The 17,121-nt window shown below is 37.8% G+C and overlaps 1 protein-coding gene across 1 annotated transcript in view; it reads right to left on the bottom strand.

Annotated features, from left to right (window-relative positions):
• Positions 1-16,885, bottom strand: part of RNF128 (ring finger protein 128) — a 100,687-nt gene extending 83,802 nt beyond the window's left edge. Inside the window, exon 1 of the mRNA XM_055268705.1 lies at positions 16,315-16,885. Within this exon, the coding sequence (XP_055124680.1) occupies positions 16,315-16,720 (406 nt within the window). The 5' untranslated portion in view covers positions 16,721-16,885. The remainder of the gene's footprint in view (positions 1-16,314) is intronic.
• Positions 16,886-17,121: the final 236 nt, after the last annotated feature.

Genomic DNA, 17,121 nt, shown 5'->3' with positions numbered 1-17,121 from the left:
GGGCAAGTTGAGCAAGGGAGGTGCTGGAAGGAACTATGGAGATGAGTGGTCTTTACTCCCCACTCTGGTATTGGGCAAACCTACCTGGGAAACATCTTGTCTCATGCAGTCTCCTATCTTTCCTTTTCAGGTTTCCAATAAGGTGAAGATTCCAAAAGAATTAAACCTGTGACCACAAAATAATTTCTGTATATCTTATTAAAGAAAGAAAAACAACTATTTGGGGAAAGTGGGAGAGGAAAATGTTTTTAATGAACTATGACCTGCAAATATGACCACGTATTTGAGGTTCATTTCCAATCCATTCATCAGATCCAGTATGACACTCAGTATACTAGATCCACAGAATCCCCCCTATTTTAGTCTCTGTTCTTATTTTTAACTCTGCTGTTGACTGGTTATGTGACATTGAGGGAGTCTCTGTTTCTTCTTTCTCAACTAAACTAGCAATACTACTGATAAAAAATTGAACAGATGTATTTTGAATCACTTAATATTCCATTAGATGAAAGCCTAACAAATCAGATAGTATATCTAAAATAAATATCTATGATCTTGCCATTGCCTAGGACAAATGAGAGAAGAGCTATAGAAGGAAGTGGACCTGTCAGGCATAGATAAAATCAGTTTAGTAAATTAGGGAGAAATTAAGTTATTTAGAGTGCCCATGGCCAGGTGCAGTGGCTCACCCCTGTAATCCCAGCACTTTGGGAGGCTGAGGCAGGTGGATCACCTGAGATCAGGAGTTCGAGACCAGCCTGGCCAACATGGCGAAACCCCATTTCTACTAAAAATACAAAAATTAGCCGAGTGTGGTGGAGCACACCTGTAATCCCAGGTACTCGAGAGGCTGAGACAGGAGAATTGCTTGAACCCAGGGAGTGGAGGTTGAAGTGAGTTGAGATCACGCCACTGCACTCCAGCCAGGGCAACAGAGACGCTGTTTCAAAAAAAAAAAAAAATGCCCATGAGCAGTACTTTTTTTTTTTTAATCTGCAGGCAGTGGGATTCTTTTCTGATAGAAACCTAACTTGATAATTTCTAATAAGGCTGGGGCTCCTGAAAAAGCAATTTATGAACAAACGTCCTTCTACTGTAGTATGTAATCACAATCACCTATTCAGCTAAGACTTACCCTTTAGAAATTAAAGTCTTCGTGAGTGTGGGCAAAGGCTGCCTTTGTATTCCAAGGGGGCAAAGTCACAAATTCACAGCTGCCAACTATATGCATTAGGATTAGTGGCAGCTGCCCAGGACTCAAACTTGATCAATAACTGGGAGTAAACAAGTATCTGGCAATAAGTGACCAGGTGCTAGCACGTAGTTGGGACAACTGAAATTGGCTGCCTTGCCACTCATGATTCACACGGTAATTAAGTTCTGTCACACCAGAATTAGACAAGTGTTATGGTTATGTTGGTAGCAGGAAACAGGCAAGGAACAAGCAGGCCTTCAACAATAAGGTATTTTATAGCTACAAAAATGACTTCGGTTTTGACTTCACCACAAGTCATGCAGTATAAAGTACAAGAACTTTAATGGGGAAAAATACCAACGGGAACATCAAAAGGAAAAAAAATGCCCAGATGTATTGAATCAGAGCACACCCTGGCATCTATAAAATCCCATCTCCCTTAGTCGACAATCTTCCAATTAGCTGGGGGGTGGGGGGAGGTACATTTTTTCTAAGCTGTCTCTGTGTAACTTTGGGTGCAGATAACATCAAAATACTTTATCTTCTTCATAGCATACTAGTTCAGACACAGAAATCTGTGACTGCTGAATATTCTGGATGTTGCCAACTCTGGAGCCACAGAAAGTCTTTTATCAGAGGCAAAGAAGTGGCTCAGCAATGTTTGATTTTCGAGAGGGGAAAAAGAGGGCAGAAATTGAAACCCTGAAGCTCTTGTTTGTTTGAAGAAGAGGCTCGTTAAGTTTATCTTCAATGATCCCACTAGTTCATTAAATGTCTTAGTTTTCTTAGGTGATGATGGAGGTATTTAGAGACCTGATGAGAGCATATATCTGGCCTCTATACGGTGTTTAGGGCACAGCTCCCTCCTGGTTTTAGGGCCTTCTATTGGTTAGATTTAAAACAGAATAAAAACTCTTCAGTACACACATTCCAGTAAGCAGGCTAACATATGTCAGTGCTTTCAATATGCCCCATGTATGGCATTTTAGGCAGAGGTTTCCAAGTTCTAAGACAGAGGCAATAATCAATTGCTTAAGAGCAGTCTACTGAAGAGTAGATTTATACTGTCTGCTATTGTCCAGTTTGCAACAGAATCTTACCCTTGTCACTCATTGCAAGTTGTAATAGGTAGCAGTGAATAAGCAAAGAACAGAAGACTTTCAATGAAACAGTATTGCTAGGGAAAAATGTGCTAGATGAATCCCACTTAATCTCTACATTAAGTATACAAATTAAGGAACAAAACATTTTTATCAACCTTAGCCCTCTGGGATTTCTAACATAAAATTGTAAGCAGTAACTATCATAGGGCATAGAGGTATTATAATTTTCTATTTTGGAGTTTCCGTGATTTAAAATAAAATTCATCCACTCTATTCATTAGAATAAACATTCTTAGAGCTTCTGCTGTCTACAAAGTCCTACAAATTTGCTGGGGAAGATAAAATCATGAATGCGACAAGGTCCCCCCATTAAAGATCTCAGTTAATAGGGTTAAACTGTATCAAGAAAAGATCTGTGGGTCCTCTCTTTGTTTTTACTTTCACATATCTAGAATAACAGCAATATAAGCTTTAATTGAAAGCACAGTCTGATCTCAATTGTCTACTACTGGAGAAGAGAAGTGATATTAATTTTTTTAGATTATTGTAAATAGCCTTCTAATTGATTTTAGTCTCTTCCCTATTCCAAATCATCCTTCATATTACAGCCAGATTATACTTTCTAAAACCTAGCTATGATTATGTCACTTTTCATTGCATATTGAATAGAATATAAATTTCTTTTCTTCTTTTTTTTTTTTTTTTTGAGACGGAGTCTCGCTCTGTCGCCCAGGCTGGAGTGCAGTGACGCGATCTCGGCTCACTGCAAGCTACACCTCCAGGGTCCACGCCATTCTCCTGCCTCAGCCTCCTGAGTAGCTGGGACTACAGGCGCCCGCTACCAAGCCCGGCTAATTTTTTTATATTTTTAGTAGAGACGGGGTTTCACAGTGCTAGCCAGGATGGTCTTGATCTCCTGACCTCATGATCCGCCTGCCTCGGCCTCCCAAAGTGCTGGGATTACAAGCATGAGCCACCGTGCCCGGCAATATATAAATTTCTTAACCTGGAATTCTAGGCCTTCAACAATCTGTGTCAATCTGACCACTTCCTCCTTTACCTCTTCACTGTATTTTACAAATAATACATATGGCATCTTTCATACTATATTGCATTTATTTACTGACGTGCCTATCTCCTTCATTAGAGACAGTTTCTTGAGAGAAGGGATCATGTATCTTTTTTGTAGCCACAGATCTTACTCTGGCACATCACTTGAAGAGCAAGTAAGTGATTGGCAAGAATTTGAGGGCAGGCTATCTAGTTTGCTGCCTAGCTGGTATGATTTTTTCCTAACGTTTTTGTTAAGGTATAATTTACATAAAGTAAAATTCACCCTTTTTAGTATATGGTTATATAAGCTTTTACAAATATATACAGTCATTTAACCACCACCACAATCAAGATATAGAATGGTTTCATTACCACAAAAACTCCCTCATGCTATGCCTTTATAGCCAAAACCCCTTCTCGCTTTTAATCCCTGGTAACTACTCAGTTGTTTTCTTTCCCTGTGGTTTTTGCCTTTTCTGGATTGTCATGTACATGTAGCCTTTTGTGTCTGACTTCTTTCACTTAGCAAAATGCAGTTGAGATTCATCCACGTTATTGCGTTGGCGTGGCATTTAAACAAAAGAGTGGTCAGAGAGATAAGTGCTGTGAGGGAGTTCAAAGTCCTGTGCTAGAATAGAGGCAGGAATGTTTGCCTCTGACTCAAGGAAGTAGGGGCTGTTTCATGGATAACAGCAGGGCCTTAAGGGATAGGTGGGATTTTGATAGACACAAATGGTGAGGGAAGGTATTTCAGTAGAGGATATAGCACTAACAAAAGCTCAGAGTCAGGACAGAGCAGAGCGGATTTGGGAAACAGTATTTTCATTTGGCTAGAGTACAAGAGGAGGAGTAGTGGGAGATTGGGCAGAAAAGGTAGGTTAGGGCTTTGTTGACCTTGAATAACATATTTTGGAGTTGGTCTTGATTCACTGGGCAGTGGACTGTCATTGTAGGCTTTTTATTCAATCTCTTTTATGAGGAGAAGCGTAGTTCAGCCTGCAGGTAATTCTGTTGCCCTGCCTGAACTGTAGTAGACAGCTCTCTGTCCAGGTAGGTATACAACTTGGACTCCCAAAACAAGGCAACAAACTACATCTAAATATATCCAAAGCATACCAAGGACATAAAATATCTGCACTACAGATACTTGCTAGAAAATGCATTCATGAAATTATTGAATCCGATACCTGCTAAAAGCTCTCTTTTATCTCCAGTTGTATTCTCTCAATTCTGTCTACAGTCAAGGTATCAGAAAGACAAGTTTTGTTCCTGGATCCTATTTTCCTAGTCCTCCACAAAAACATCTTCACTGGGGTAAGAGTTAATGTTAGGGCATCTGTCTTAGCAGATAGCCGATTAAAAAAATCCCCATTGAACAGCATTTGTTTCTTTTGTAAAACCATAGTATCCACTGATTACTTGAATTCCTATGTAAAAAGAACTTTTTCCTATTTTGGATGCTTGTGTCTGATTATAAAAGACATGAATAAACATTTCACCGAAGAGGAAATACAGATGGAAAATAAGCATACGAAAAGATGCTAAATGTCATTAGCCATTAGGGAAATGCAAATTAAAATCACAATGTGATATCACTGCATACCTATCAGAATGGCTAAAATTAAAAAAAAAATGTGTCTACACCAAATGTTGTCAAGGATGTGGAGAAGCTGGATCATATGTACATTTTTTTGGTGGGAATGTGAAATGGCACAGCCAATCTGGAAAACAGTCTGGCAGTTTCTTATAAAACTAACATCCAACTCACCAATTTCAGTCATGGACCTTTATCTCAGAAAAGTGAAAAATTACATTCACAAAAATCCATTCACAAATTTTCATAGCAACTTCATTCACAATTACAAAATCTTGGAAACAACCTAAATATCCTTCAGTGAGTAAATGCTAAAACAAACTGTGGTACATCTATACCATGGAATATCACTTAGCAATAGAAAGAAAGGAGCTATTAATATGTGCAACAATCTGGATGAATCTCTCGAGAATTATACTGAATGAAAAAAGCCAATCCCAAAAAGTTTACGTACAATGAGATTCAATTTATACAACATTTTTTGAAATGATAAAGTTATACTAATAGCAGATTAGTGGTTGCCCAGAGTTAATAAGGGGTTACGGGGTGGAGGTCCTTTTGGCTATAAAGGGACAATACGAGGGAGCTCTGTTGCAATGGAATTGTTCTGAATCTTAACTGTGGTGATAGTCACATGAACCTACACATGTGATAAAATTGTGTAGAACATGCATATAATTGCATGTAAAACTAGTGAAATTCGAGTAAGGCGGGTGGATTGTATCAACTCCAATTTCCTGGTTGTGATAATGTACTATCGTTATAGAAGGTGATACCACTGGGGGAAACTGGGTAAAGGGAGGAAGGGTATACAGGATCTATTTCTTACAACTGCATGTAAATCTACATTTTTAAAAAATAAAAAGTTTTTCTTTTTTAAAAAAGAGGAATACATGTTGATTGTAGAACTGTAGAATGCATTATCTGAATTCAACTTTAGGAAATTATTTTTGTTGAAGAATTTGCATATTTTCTTAAAACATAAAAAAACCACTGTGTTTCTTGTTTTAACTTTGTGTCAGGAAACATAAAGCCCATAGTACTCTTGCTATAGTAGTTCTTTTTTTTTTTGAGACGGAGTCTCACTCTGTGGCCCAGGCTGGAGTGCAGTGATGCCATCTCGACTCACTGCAAGCTCTGCCTTATGGGTTCATGCCATTCTCCTGCCTCAGCCTCCCCAGTAGCTGGGACTACAGGTGCCTGCCACCACCCGACTAATTTTTTTGTATTTTTAGTAGAGATGGGGTTTCACCATGTTAGCCAGGATGGTCTCGATCTCCTGACCTCTTGATCTGCCTGCCTCGGCCTCCCAAAGTGCTGGGATTACAGGAATGAGCCACCACGCCCGGCCTTGCTATAGTTGTTCTTAACCTTTCTGAGGTCAGAGTTACCTCTGAAAATTTGATGAAACCTAGGTACAAAATAAATCAACACACACAATTTTGTGCACAATTTCAAGGAGTTGTATGGACCTTATGAAAGTTATCCAACGACCCCATGTTCATGTTCATATACTGTTCAATATGGTAGCCAATAGGCTCATGTGGTTATTTACATTTTTATATGAAAAATTCAGTTTTCCAGTTGCATTAACTATATTTCAAGCACTCAGTAGCCACAGATGGCTCGTGGCTACATATTCAACACAGAAATAGAATTTTGTATAATTGTAAAATGTTCTATTGGACAGCATTGCTCTAGAACATTCAGAATAAGATTTGCTTTTAATTAATTTTTTGAGACTGAGTCTCACTCTGTTGCCCAGGTTGGAGTGCAGTGGTTGATCTCGGCTCACTGCAACCTCCACCTCATGGGCTCAAGCGATCCTCCCACCTCAGTCTCCTGAGTAGCTGGGACTACAGGCTGCGCCACCACGCCCTACTAATTTTTGTATTTTTAGTAGAGACGGGGTTTCGCCCTGTTGGCCAGGTTGGTCTTTAACTCCTAAGCTCAAGCAATCCACCCGCCTTGGCTTCCCAAAGTGCTGGGATTACAGGTGTGAGCCACCGCACCCGGCTGAGATTTGCTTGTATTTTTTTTTTTTTAAATGAACTTCATCGGGCTGGGGACAGTGGCTCACACCTGTAATCCCAGCACTTTGGGTGCTCAAGGCGGGGGGTAGGGGACCACTTGAGCTCCGGAGTTAGAGACCAGCCTGGCCAACATGGTGAAATCCCGTCTCTAATAAAAATACAAAAATAGATGGGCGAGATGGCGGGTACCTGCAGTCCCAGCTACTAGGGAGGCTGAGGTGGGAGAATCGTTTGAACCCAGGAGGCAGAGGTTGCAGTGAGCCCAGATAGCACCACTGCACTCCAGCCTGGGCCGCAGAGTGAGACTCCATCTCAAAAAAAAAAAAAGAAAAAGTAACTTTATCTACTTATAACTTCAAGAATATTAGGAGGTAGTCAAGAGTCAGGCTTATTTACATAACACCAAAACAACTGGCTAAAAGTGGAATGTTCAGTGACTTTGTTCAAATAGTGTATCTTTTATTTTAGTAAACATATATGACACTAACTGTGGCAAAGGGTTATTAAAATAACCCTTTTACTTAACTTTTAACTCAGTTAAGAGGGAAGAGCAAAATTTTAAATACTATGATGGGAAAAATAGCTGAGTTGAGTAACGTTTTAGATGTGTAGGCAGGAAAAAACGTGGAGAATGCATAAGGGAACTTGTGTCTTGCAAAAAGTGGCATTCTGGTTCATTGTAGTTTGTCAGATATTTAGGAATAGAAGGTGCTCATGCTCAAAGTGTTAGTGATTTATCAAAGCTCTAATGATCTTTCTCTTAGAAGAATTATACGCTTAAAGCATTAACAATAACCTTTCTTTACTGGCTTTCTTCTTGAGATATTAAAATTAACTTTTTTCTTTTTTGAATTGGATTTCATTTTCCACCTAAAGCAATGTATAGTTTTCTCAGAGTTGCTGCTTATTAGTCCTTAAAAAGGAATTGAGTCAGTTACAGATACCAGTAGATGGGAAGCAGTGATGTAGATGATAAAAAGGAGCAGACAATAAAAAGACACTTGAAGTTGGCTTTGAAATGCATTTTTCAGCACATTTTCATCTTCTGTTTTATGCAGCCATTCTCTTCAGACCTATAAAGAGGTGACTCTGAAGCATGTTGAGTGATCAAAGAAAGTTAGCTTGAGATTTAACCACCACCAGTGGGCTAGCCACATGCAGGTAATTAAATTAACGGCAAAACTTGGCATATTTGTATTCTGTATGTCACCTTACTCCCATGAGCATGTAGCCACTAAAGAGATTCTATGAACTTACTGATCTTATTCATTCTGGGAATTTATTCCCATCTTCAGGATGCTTAGTTTTAAAATAATCAATTAGATTGATTTTTGTTTTATTTAAATCTATTTGGTTGACCTTGGCTGAGTGTCTTGGTGTTCTCATAATTGAAGCAGTTGCCATATGGTGTCAGAAGACATTGGAAATTTGATTTCAGATGTCAGTATAACAAGTTACCCAAACCTGCATGTCCTGCACATGTATCCCGGAACTTAAAATAAAACAAAATTTAAAAAATATGGAAAAATAAACCAAAATAAAATGTGCTTGAGACAAGTACTGAAGTGTTTGAATTAGCCATAAAAATGCTCAACATGCCCTCTGTTGGGCCTTTCTTTTATAAGGTTGGAACAAAAAAATGCTGTGTCATCTGTTGTACAGTGGGTTGAGAAAAGGAATTCCACTCTAACTATGATATGCAATAAATAAATCCTAAATAAGTATTCACAGGTTTTTCTGGTATGGATAAGTCTGGCTCGCTTAGCTAGTTTCAAAAGGAAGATTTAAAAAACCGTCGAGATCCAAATAAATGAAAACTTTGTTATGTGCTTAGGAACTTTCCTGTGTTTTATGAAACAAAATGATCTTACTGTCTGGTGATTGCTCCATAAATATGTAAACCGACTAAATAATTCTACCATCCACAAGAGGATATCTGTGAAGGGGTGCATACTAATTTCAGATTTTTGCAGGGTTTGCAAAAGTGCATTTCCATTCCAACCCTCCACTCCCATGGGGCTAGGCGGTGAGTAGGTGGGGAGAGAGGCTGGCTCCTATAAATAAGCACATCTTCCTATAAATTAAGTGGGTGTTTAGAAAATGAGGAATTAGATTCAGTGATTTTTTTTAGCCAAAATTGTTTTTATATTTGCTGTGGATCAAAATATTTTTCAACATCCTGTGTGGTAAAGTAGCAAATATTCAACAAGTATTTTCCCACCAACTTCCTTCACAGTCAAATGGGGTTGTGCACAGTTCAGCTGCATATGCTGTACACATATAAATCACATTTTAGTTGACCACATATTTCTGCTTATAGCTTCAGAAGAGGCAAATCATGAAACTAGACTAAACCTAGAGAGACTATTATTTCTAAATAAAATTGGCCAGAATATAGTTGGCTATTTTCTTTGTGAATTTCTCCCTAAGGCACCCAGATCAGCATTTTTTTTTTTTTTTTTGACAGACTCTCGTCCAGGCTGGAGTGCAGTGGCACCATCTTGGCTCACTGCAACCTCTGCCTCCTGGGTTCAAGCAATTCTCCTGCCTCAGCCCCCCCAGTAGATGGGATTACAGGTGCCTGCCACCATGCCCTGCTAATTTTTGTATTTTAGTAGAGACAGGGTTTCACCTTGTTGGCTAGGCTGGTCTCAAACCCCTGACCTCAAGTGATCTGACCGCCTCAGCCTCCCAAAGTGCTGGGATTACAGGCATGATTCACAGTGCCCAGCCAGATCAGCTTTTCGTATCCCTGAAACTCCAAAAGGTTTTAATTTTATCAAACTGAAAATTCTTCTGGCTCATTTAAGTCAATATCTTCAATAAACTGTAGTTCTCTGAGTTTCCTAATATATTATCCATAATTGCTTATACCATTTTAACAGAATATATAATAGCAGGTGCAAAAGTAGTGCTTGGAGGACTAGAAATTTGCCTTTTGTTGTGTATATCTTCACTGCTTTCCTTCTGTTCATAACAAATTCTAGTGGTATATCAAAGACAAGGGTGAAACTGACTCAGGGTCAGGAAAACAACCATATTAAAGGAATTGAGATTATCTATTTTTTTCATAGTTCAGTAGAACATGGTACTTTACTGTTTAGCTTCTCAGGAATCAGAACACAATTTATGCAGTATTTAAAATTTATGTGAAAGTAAATTTAGAACATTGGAGTGTTTGTTCATTTTTGCCATTTTGTTTGGCAGAAGGTAAAAGTCTTAAACTACCCTTCTATTCTGAGTAATATTTTCTTTCCCTAAAGTACAAATAGGATATGTGATTGAGGAAGCCTTTCAAAAAAATATAGACTATCTCCAAGATCTTACTGTAGGGAAATAAAAATATTCCCATAAGAAGTTAAAACAGGCTGGGCACAGTGGCTCACACCTGTAATCCCAGCACTTTGAGAGGCCGAGGTGGTGGGATCACCTGAGGTCGGGAGTTCGAGATCAGCCTGACCAACATGGAGAAACCCCGTCTCTACTAAAAATACAAAATTAGTTGGGTGAGGTGGCATCTTCCTGTAATCCCACCTACTCGGGAGGCTGAGGCAGGAGAATCACTTGAGCCCGGGAGGCAGAGGTTGCGGTGAGCCGAGATCGGGACGTTGCACTCTAGCCTGGGCAACAAGAGCAAAACTCCATCTAAAAAAGAAAAAAAAGAAGTTATAACAGTTAAAAATGTTCCAAATAAATATAAAACAACGCAAACCACCATAGCTTCATATTATGAAAATGTAATTACATTTAAATGGCACAGTTCAGTGAAATGAAAGCCTAAAGTAGAAGATTCATAATGCATTATTGCTTGAATGAGACAAGTTTTATCACTATTTATCACTTTGCTAACATTTTATGTATTTATAGAGTGAGGATTAATGGGCTGTGGACATCTATTTCTTCAGAGAAGTATTAATAGGATATCCAATAATTTGAACAATATCCACAAATGAGCAATGGGGATATTCTTTTAGATATAACTTTTTTCATTGTCAGAAATACAGTTTGAGCATACAAAATAAAGGAAATAGAAGCCTACTTTCATTATGAAATTATTTTGCAAATAGAGTGAAACTATACTATTAAAACTTGCTTGAAGTAGGCAAGTTCCATAATTGGAATTATAGAATATAGTAATATTTTATTATTTTGGATAATGGTTAGCACTCATTCCATGATAAAGGAAATTCATACTGTATATAAGTTCTGCACTAGGAACCTTGTACAAAAAAAGACCCCATAATTCTCTAGTGCTTTAGGAAGTATTCATTGGCATAAAAGCAACTGAAGTATTAATTCAAATCACATTGTTCTTTGAAGCAGATTTCTATATTTCATTAGCTTTGATTACATTACTATATAGCCTTAAAACAGGCATTTTATGTATTTTTAAATATGTCCTTCCATTGTTAAGAAAACTGCTGTCAGGTAGGCCTTCCTCTTAAAGTTTTTTAAAAATATAAAATGCAGCTCTATTATTTTCAAGTAATATAATAACACAAATGAATTGCTACTAAAATGATGCCAAAAAGAAGCACTGCTGGATCTGCTTTACTGAATAGGCAAAGATTGTTTACAGGAAACAGTTGCTTCTATATACTATTTAAAAGAGTTTCTTTCTCTGAAGGCACTTAATAATCTCCTCACTCCTCTAAGTGCTAACCCCACATTTTAAACTTAGATTAAACACTGGCAAGAATTAATGAGGTTTTTAATACTCTACTCAAATTCACATGGCATGATGGAGATCACTACATCTACAATAGCTTATGTAGATAAGTGGAGAGTAATGTTAACTAATTCCACAATATCGTGCAGTGAAACAAGATCTGAAGTGGAATCTGGTTCCTTCACTCCATAACCCTGTGTGGGTGTAAGCACTTTATGTAGCTGTGTGAATCACTGTTGGTAACCTAGGCAGTTCCTACTGCCAGAGCTTTATATAGAAACAGCCTAACAAAGAAGTCATGTCTCCAATTGCCAGCTAAAGATGAGACATCAAATAGCTGTGGGGAGAGCAGACAGAGATTAAAAGAACACTCTGTTAAGAGTCAGCATGGTGTCATTAAGCCGAGGAACCCCAATCTTTCTGGTGTTATCACACTTAAATGGTTCTAGATAAGATTACAAAGTAGGAAATATTTGACTAGGGGGATAGATGCTCACTTTTCCAGCCTCATTCATTCATTTTCATACTCTCATTTATTCATTCATTAATGAGGGCCTGATATGAATCAGTCACTGTGCTATACTGAGATGAATGAAACAAAGTCCCTGGATCTCCGTCAGTCTTGTACTGCTTCCAGATCACACCTCGATCAATCTGCTATTTTACACTCAGGTTGCCATCAATGAATTAATCCCTGCCAAGTTATCAGTAGTACTTTTCAGTTGGTATTTTTTTTTTTTCCTGGGACCATTTGCCTTTTTAACAAGGACTCAAAGACCCTATAGCTTTTAAAACCCGAAGGAATGCTGTCTTAACGAAGGATGAAATTTTAGACAGCATATTAATAGGGAGGAGAATATTGTTGGGGAGGGGGACTCCTGAGATCCAAAAAACCGCACATCGCACAGGTGACTGGCCCCCAAATCCTTCTCCAAGACACAAAAGTAAAGTCATCCTCAAAAAGTAGATGGAGTATCTCCCATCCCACCAAGAGAAAATTAAAAAAAAATTTATTTATAATTACTTTAGTGGTAAAAACATTGAAATTCTAACATTAGTTAAGAAAAAAGCCAACATGTCAATACCACTGATTGGGAATTGACTGGATGATATAAAGTAAGTAGAAGACAACTTAAAATATGTCCTGTATTGCTCAGGAAGGAAAAATGTGTGAAAGTTAGAGGAAGGCACATTTTGGCATAGTTTGAGCAATAACTTTCTAAAAACTTGAGCTGTTCAGCAATGAACTGAAATGCCTTGTGAGATGATGAACTCTCTGTCCCTGACAGTGCTCAAGTAGTAAGTGAATGACCACTGGACAGGGTTTTAGTTTAAGGGATTTTTGAAGTACATGGAAATTATATATTTTTTAATGTTTAAGCTATGAATCTATTAGTCTATGATAATTAGGAATTCAGGAATTATACAAATGAATACATAAGAATACATAAAAATAGGCAAAAAGGCAAAATTAGCATGACCCGAACTATGTATGTAAATTTTGAATAGGTGCCAAGTAAAGGAAATATCAGGATAAACTGTTAGCCAAAAAAGACTTCTTGTAGGACAAACATTTTTGCCCAAGAGTTTAAAGTGAGAAAGAGACATAGATAGGTGAAGAAGTGGAAGAATGAACTGAAAATAAGGACGACTTCATGAGCATCATCTTGCTACTACCGTAGTTTTTACTGTCTACTATAGAATAGACGTTGCGCAAAGTGCCTTCTTTATATGCATTATCTAATTTAATCCTTACAATCACCCTATATAAAATAGTACCACATACTCTTTATTTCTTTTCAGATCCTATACATCTTTCGCCGTTTAAAGTAGTATTGCTAGTATTCGCATTTTACAGATGAGATGACTGAGATAAGAAGACTGAAATTCAGAGTGTTTAAGTAACTAGACCAAGATCACACAGCTAGAAAACAAACAGTAGATCTGGGATTCAAACCCAGGTCTATCCCCCTACAAAGCGCATGCCTTGAATCACTACTACATCTCACTGCTTCTGGCAGAAGCCATGCATGCTTGAAGGCTCAGAGATAGAACTATGAAATGTAAAACTTGGGGGGACAAATAGTTGGCTCTCAGTAAATATTTGTTGAGTGAATAAGTAAACCCCTGATTTTTAGATTTACAAAAATCACAGTTTTGCCTTCTTTTATTCCCAAGTTAGAAAATCCAATTGTCAGCCAGAACTTGCTCTCCCTAAGAGATTTCCTCCTAGCCACACTGCAAAGCTACCATTGGCCAAGGCTATGGACAAGTAAACAAGAATGAATAGCAACCCAGGGGTTCATACCCTAGGGTTTCTCTTCACCCCTTGGTCTTCCAGGCCGTGGAGGTATCATGAGGTAATGCATCAGGTTAGAGCCCTAGTATTTCTCTGTAGGCCTTCTTTAAGCTGCCCTTATTGAGGTAATGGACAGCAGCTTTCAGGTGAGAAAGATGCATTCCTTGTGAAACAATCAAATCACACACCTTCTTTTAACCAATATGTGATTTACCCACCTCTCTCTGAGTTCTGTTCCAAGGAGTCCTCACAAAGCCCTTTGGTAAATATGGTCATTTTGCATATCCTGGCTTTTTGAAAAAACTAATTTTCTAAGAGCATTTGCCTGTGTGTATGGTTGAAATGGTACTACATTTCTCAGATGTAACCACTGTGGCCTCCAACTGCAGCTAATCTTGCTATACATAAGTTAACTGACCATTTAGATGCTGGCTGCATCCTATATGAGGCTAAAAAAATCAGTTGAAAAATTATTTCTGAAAAATGGTTATTCGGTCCATGCTGACATTTTTAGAGCTAAAACAATATCAAACATCCTATTTGACTGTACACTTCTCTTCCTCTGCTGAATTGACTGCTTTGAGGAAAAGAACTCAATTTACATTTCCATTTAAAAGCTAAAAATATACATAGGTAAATGTCGATTGGATTTAATTCAATTCTGGAATGCAGGGTATCCAGCATTTAATGATTGCAATTTTGACATCCTAAGGCCTTGACTAAGTTTCTACCAGTTTTTACTAAAATCCTAATCTCCCCAATGCAGATAGGTAATTAGCATTAGTCATAACAAACAGATAATTTTCCAGCCATTTGATTTATTAAAATGGCCCCAAATAATTTTTCATGTGCTTGTTTTTTATAATGATTTCCTATTTTTATGCAACATCCTCCAGATACCCAGGTGACACTCAAGTCAAGGACCAACTTGTACCTGGATTAAGACTATAAAGCAGTTCCAGTTGGAACCCTAGGGCAGGTTAGTTTTATATTCAGGTCATTTAGCACCTGTTACCCTCCACTGTACCCTATCTCCCTGCCCAAACATTGACATGCTTCTCCATCCCTGTGATCTACAATCATAGCTCTAGGAACAAACCCTTGTGATTTAAATTTATTCACATTTTCATCTCTAATCTGTTCAGCTCTGCCCTTGCCAGTTCCTTCAAGAGTGGCTGCTCCCTTGTGAATAATGCTCTTACATTTTATATACAATGCCAGCCCTTTACATTGATAGACCAAATACCATACTTGCCTGAGACAAATTTACTCCAGAATTTTGTTTCAAATCTTTACATTATTGTCACCTGGTATCACATTCATTCCATCCTTAGCTAGTGCCCCAAATGGAAGCTAATTTGTTTGCTATTCACTTCTGTGCTCCTCTCTCTGTACTGCTCATTACTTTCTTCTTCTACTTCTCCTCTCCTAAAAGTTTCCACGTGTCTTCTAGATCTCTGGTTACATGACAGATGTTTAACTTGTATACTTTCCTCATCTTCTCTTCACTGTGGGTTCCCTGTGCTTCCTGACTCAACCAAAACCAATCTTATCATCAGGACACGACTTCTCCTTCAGATATTTTCAGTAAAGGCAGCTCATCTGTTTGTACCCCGCATATTTCAAGGAATAGGAGTCTCTTCACTCCCACATTGTTGTTTCCAGACTACTCCCTAACTCTTTATTTTATTTTATTTTATTATCATTATACTTTAAGTTTTAGGGTAAGAAGCCATTAGTAAATATTTCTAAGGGAAATCTTTATTTTCTTTGTGAATTACAGTGTTATCCTATTTCTGCCATACACTTTTCAATGGATAACATCATTTTTTTGCAGAGTAGTTTCGTTTGTATCAGTCCCGCAAAAAGATTCAAATCTTACAAGCATACAGTAGAGTCAAGTTATCATTTCTATAACATTTTACACACTTATAATATGCTATTATTTAAGCATAATGAAACTGTTTTGCAGTTTCACAAACTTGGAAACATACAATCCCTTTTGCAGGAGAAAATAAATCAAACTGAGAAGTGCAAATTAATAATGAAATTAAATTTTTTAATGTTTAGAGGTAAAGGCACAGTTTATTAAAAAGCAATTCACGATATAATGCCCACTGAGGAAACTTATATTGCTAAGAAAACATGAAAGAAAATAGGAATCACTTCATGAATTGCTACGGTCTTTGGAACAAATTAATTAAAAATATTAAATAATAATAAAGTAATTACAAGTCGTGCCAGGCAAGAAAATTTAAAGTAAAATTATTTTACAACCTTGTTGCCAGATCCTAGAGCAGTTCTAGATGGAAATACCATTCTAAGATAAACAGACATTAACTCTCTTTGTGAATCAATTATTACTTACCAAAATTTGCCATCTGTATCGTCTGATTGCCAGTCTCTGGAGCATTGTAAATCACAACAGCATCAGCATTTCTTCTGCCCGCTGTTTGAATTTTTTCTGAAAATGTACAATTACCTCTTTCTATCAGTGCAATCCAGGGATTCTTAGTATTACTAAACTCAGTGTTGTGGTCACAAGCTTGGTAGTTATTGTTCTTAGGGATGCCTACCACTCCCGTAGCATTAGCCACTGGTGAAGCTAATCCATAAACACCACATTGACATGTCTCTATTGCAGTGTAGTTGCTGGTTTCATTGTAATAAGTCACAGTCACATAGGCGTTCATTGAAAAAGTTGCTGTAATTTTAAGTAAAAAGGTAAAAATTACAAGAAGCCCAAAAAACCTGGACCTATTCTCCTGGTTCATTGCTTATTCATTTGAACATAAAATTTAAGATGTTTGCTGATATTTCCAACTACCAGTCACCATTGTCCACTCACGTCCCTGCTGAACAGAAGTTTGAAATTTCAGCTGCACGTAGGTAACTGATCTCACCTCTAGCAACATAACCTCTGGATACATCAGCTCTATTTCACGTTAGTTATCTACATTTCCCTTTGCTTGCCCCTCCTCCAACTGTGCACACAGGTAACCCTTAACCAGGACTACCTTAGTAATAAATAACACCATCAACTTTATTCTACATGTCAACTTATTAGGATTGGATGACTTCCCGCAGTACATTTTTTTTTTCTTCTTACTGTTCCAGCTAATGCACTTTCATAAACATGGAGTGTATTGGAATGAGGAACTGGACTCTGGGGAAT

The sequence above is a fragment of the Symphalangus syndactylus genome, chromosome X, assembly GCF_028878055.3.
Source record: "Symphalangus syndactylus isolate Jambi chromosome X, NHGRI_mSymSyn1-v2.1_pri, whole genome shotgun sequence".
Taxonomy (NCBI): domain Eukaryota; kingdom Metazoa; phylum Chordata; class Mammalia; order Primates; family Hylobatidae; genus Symphalangus; species Symphalangus syndactylus.
The sequence above is the reverse complement of the archived record's forward strand: the minus strand, read 5'-3'. Positions and strand labels throughout refer to the sequence as shown.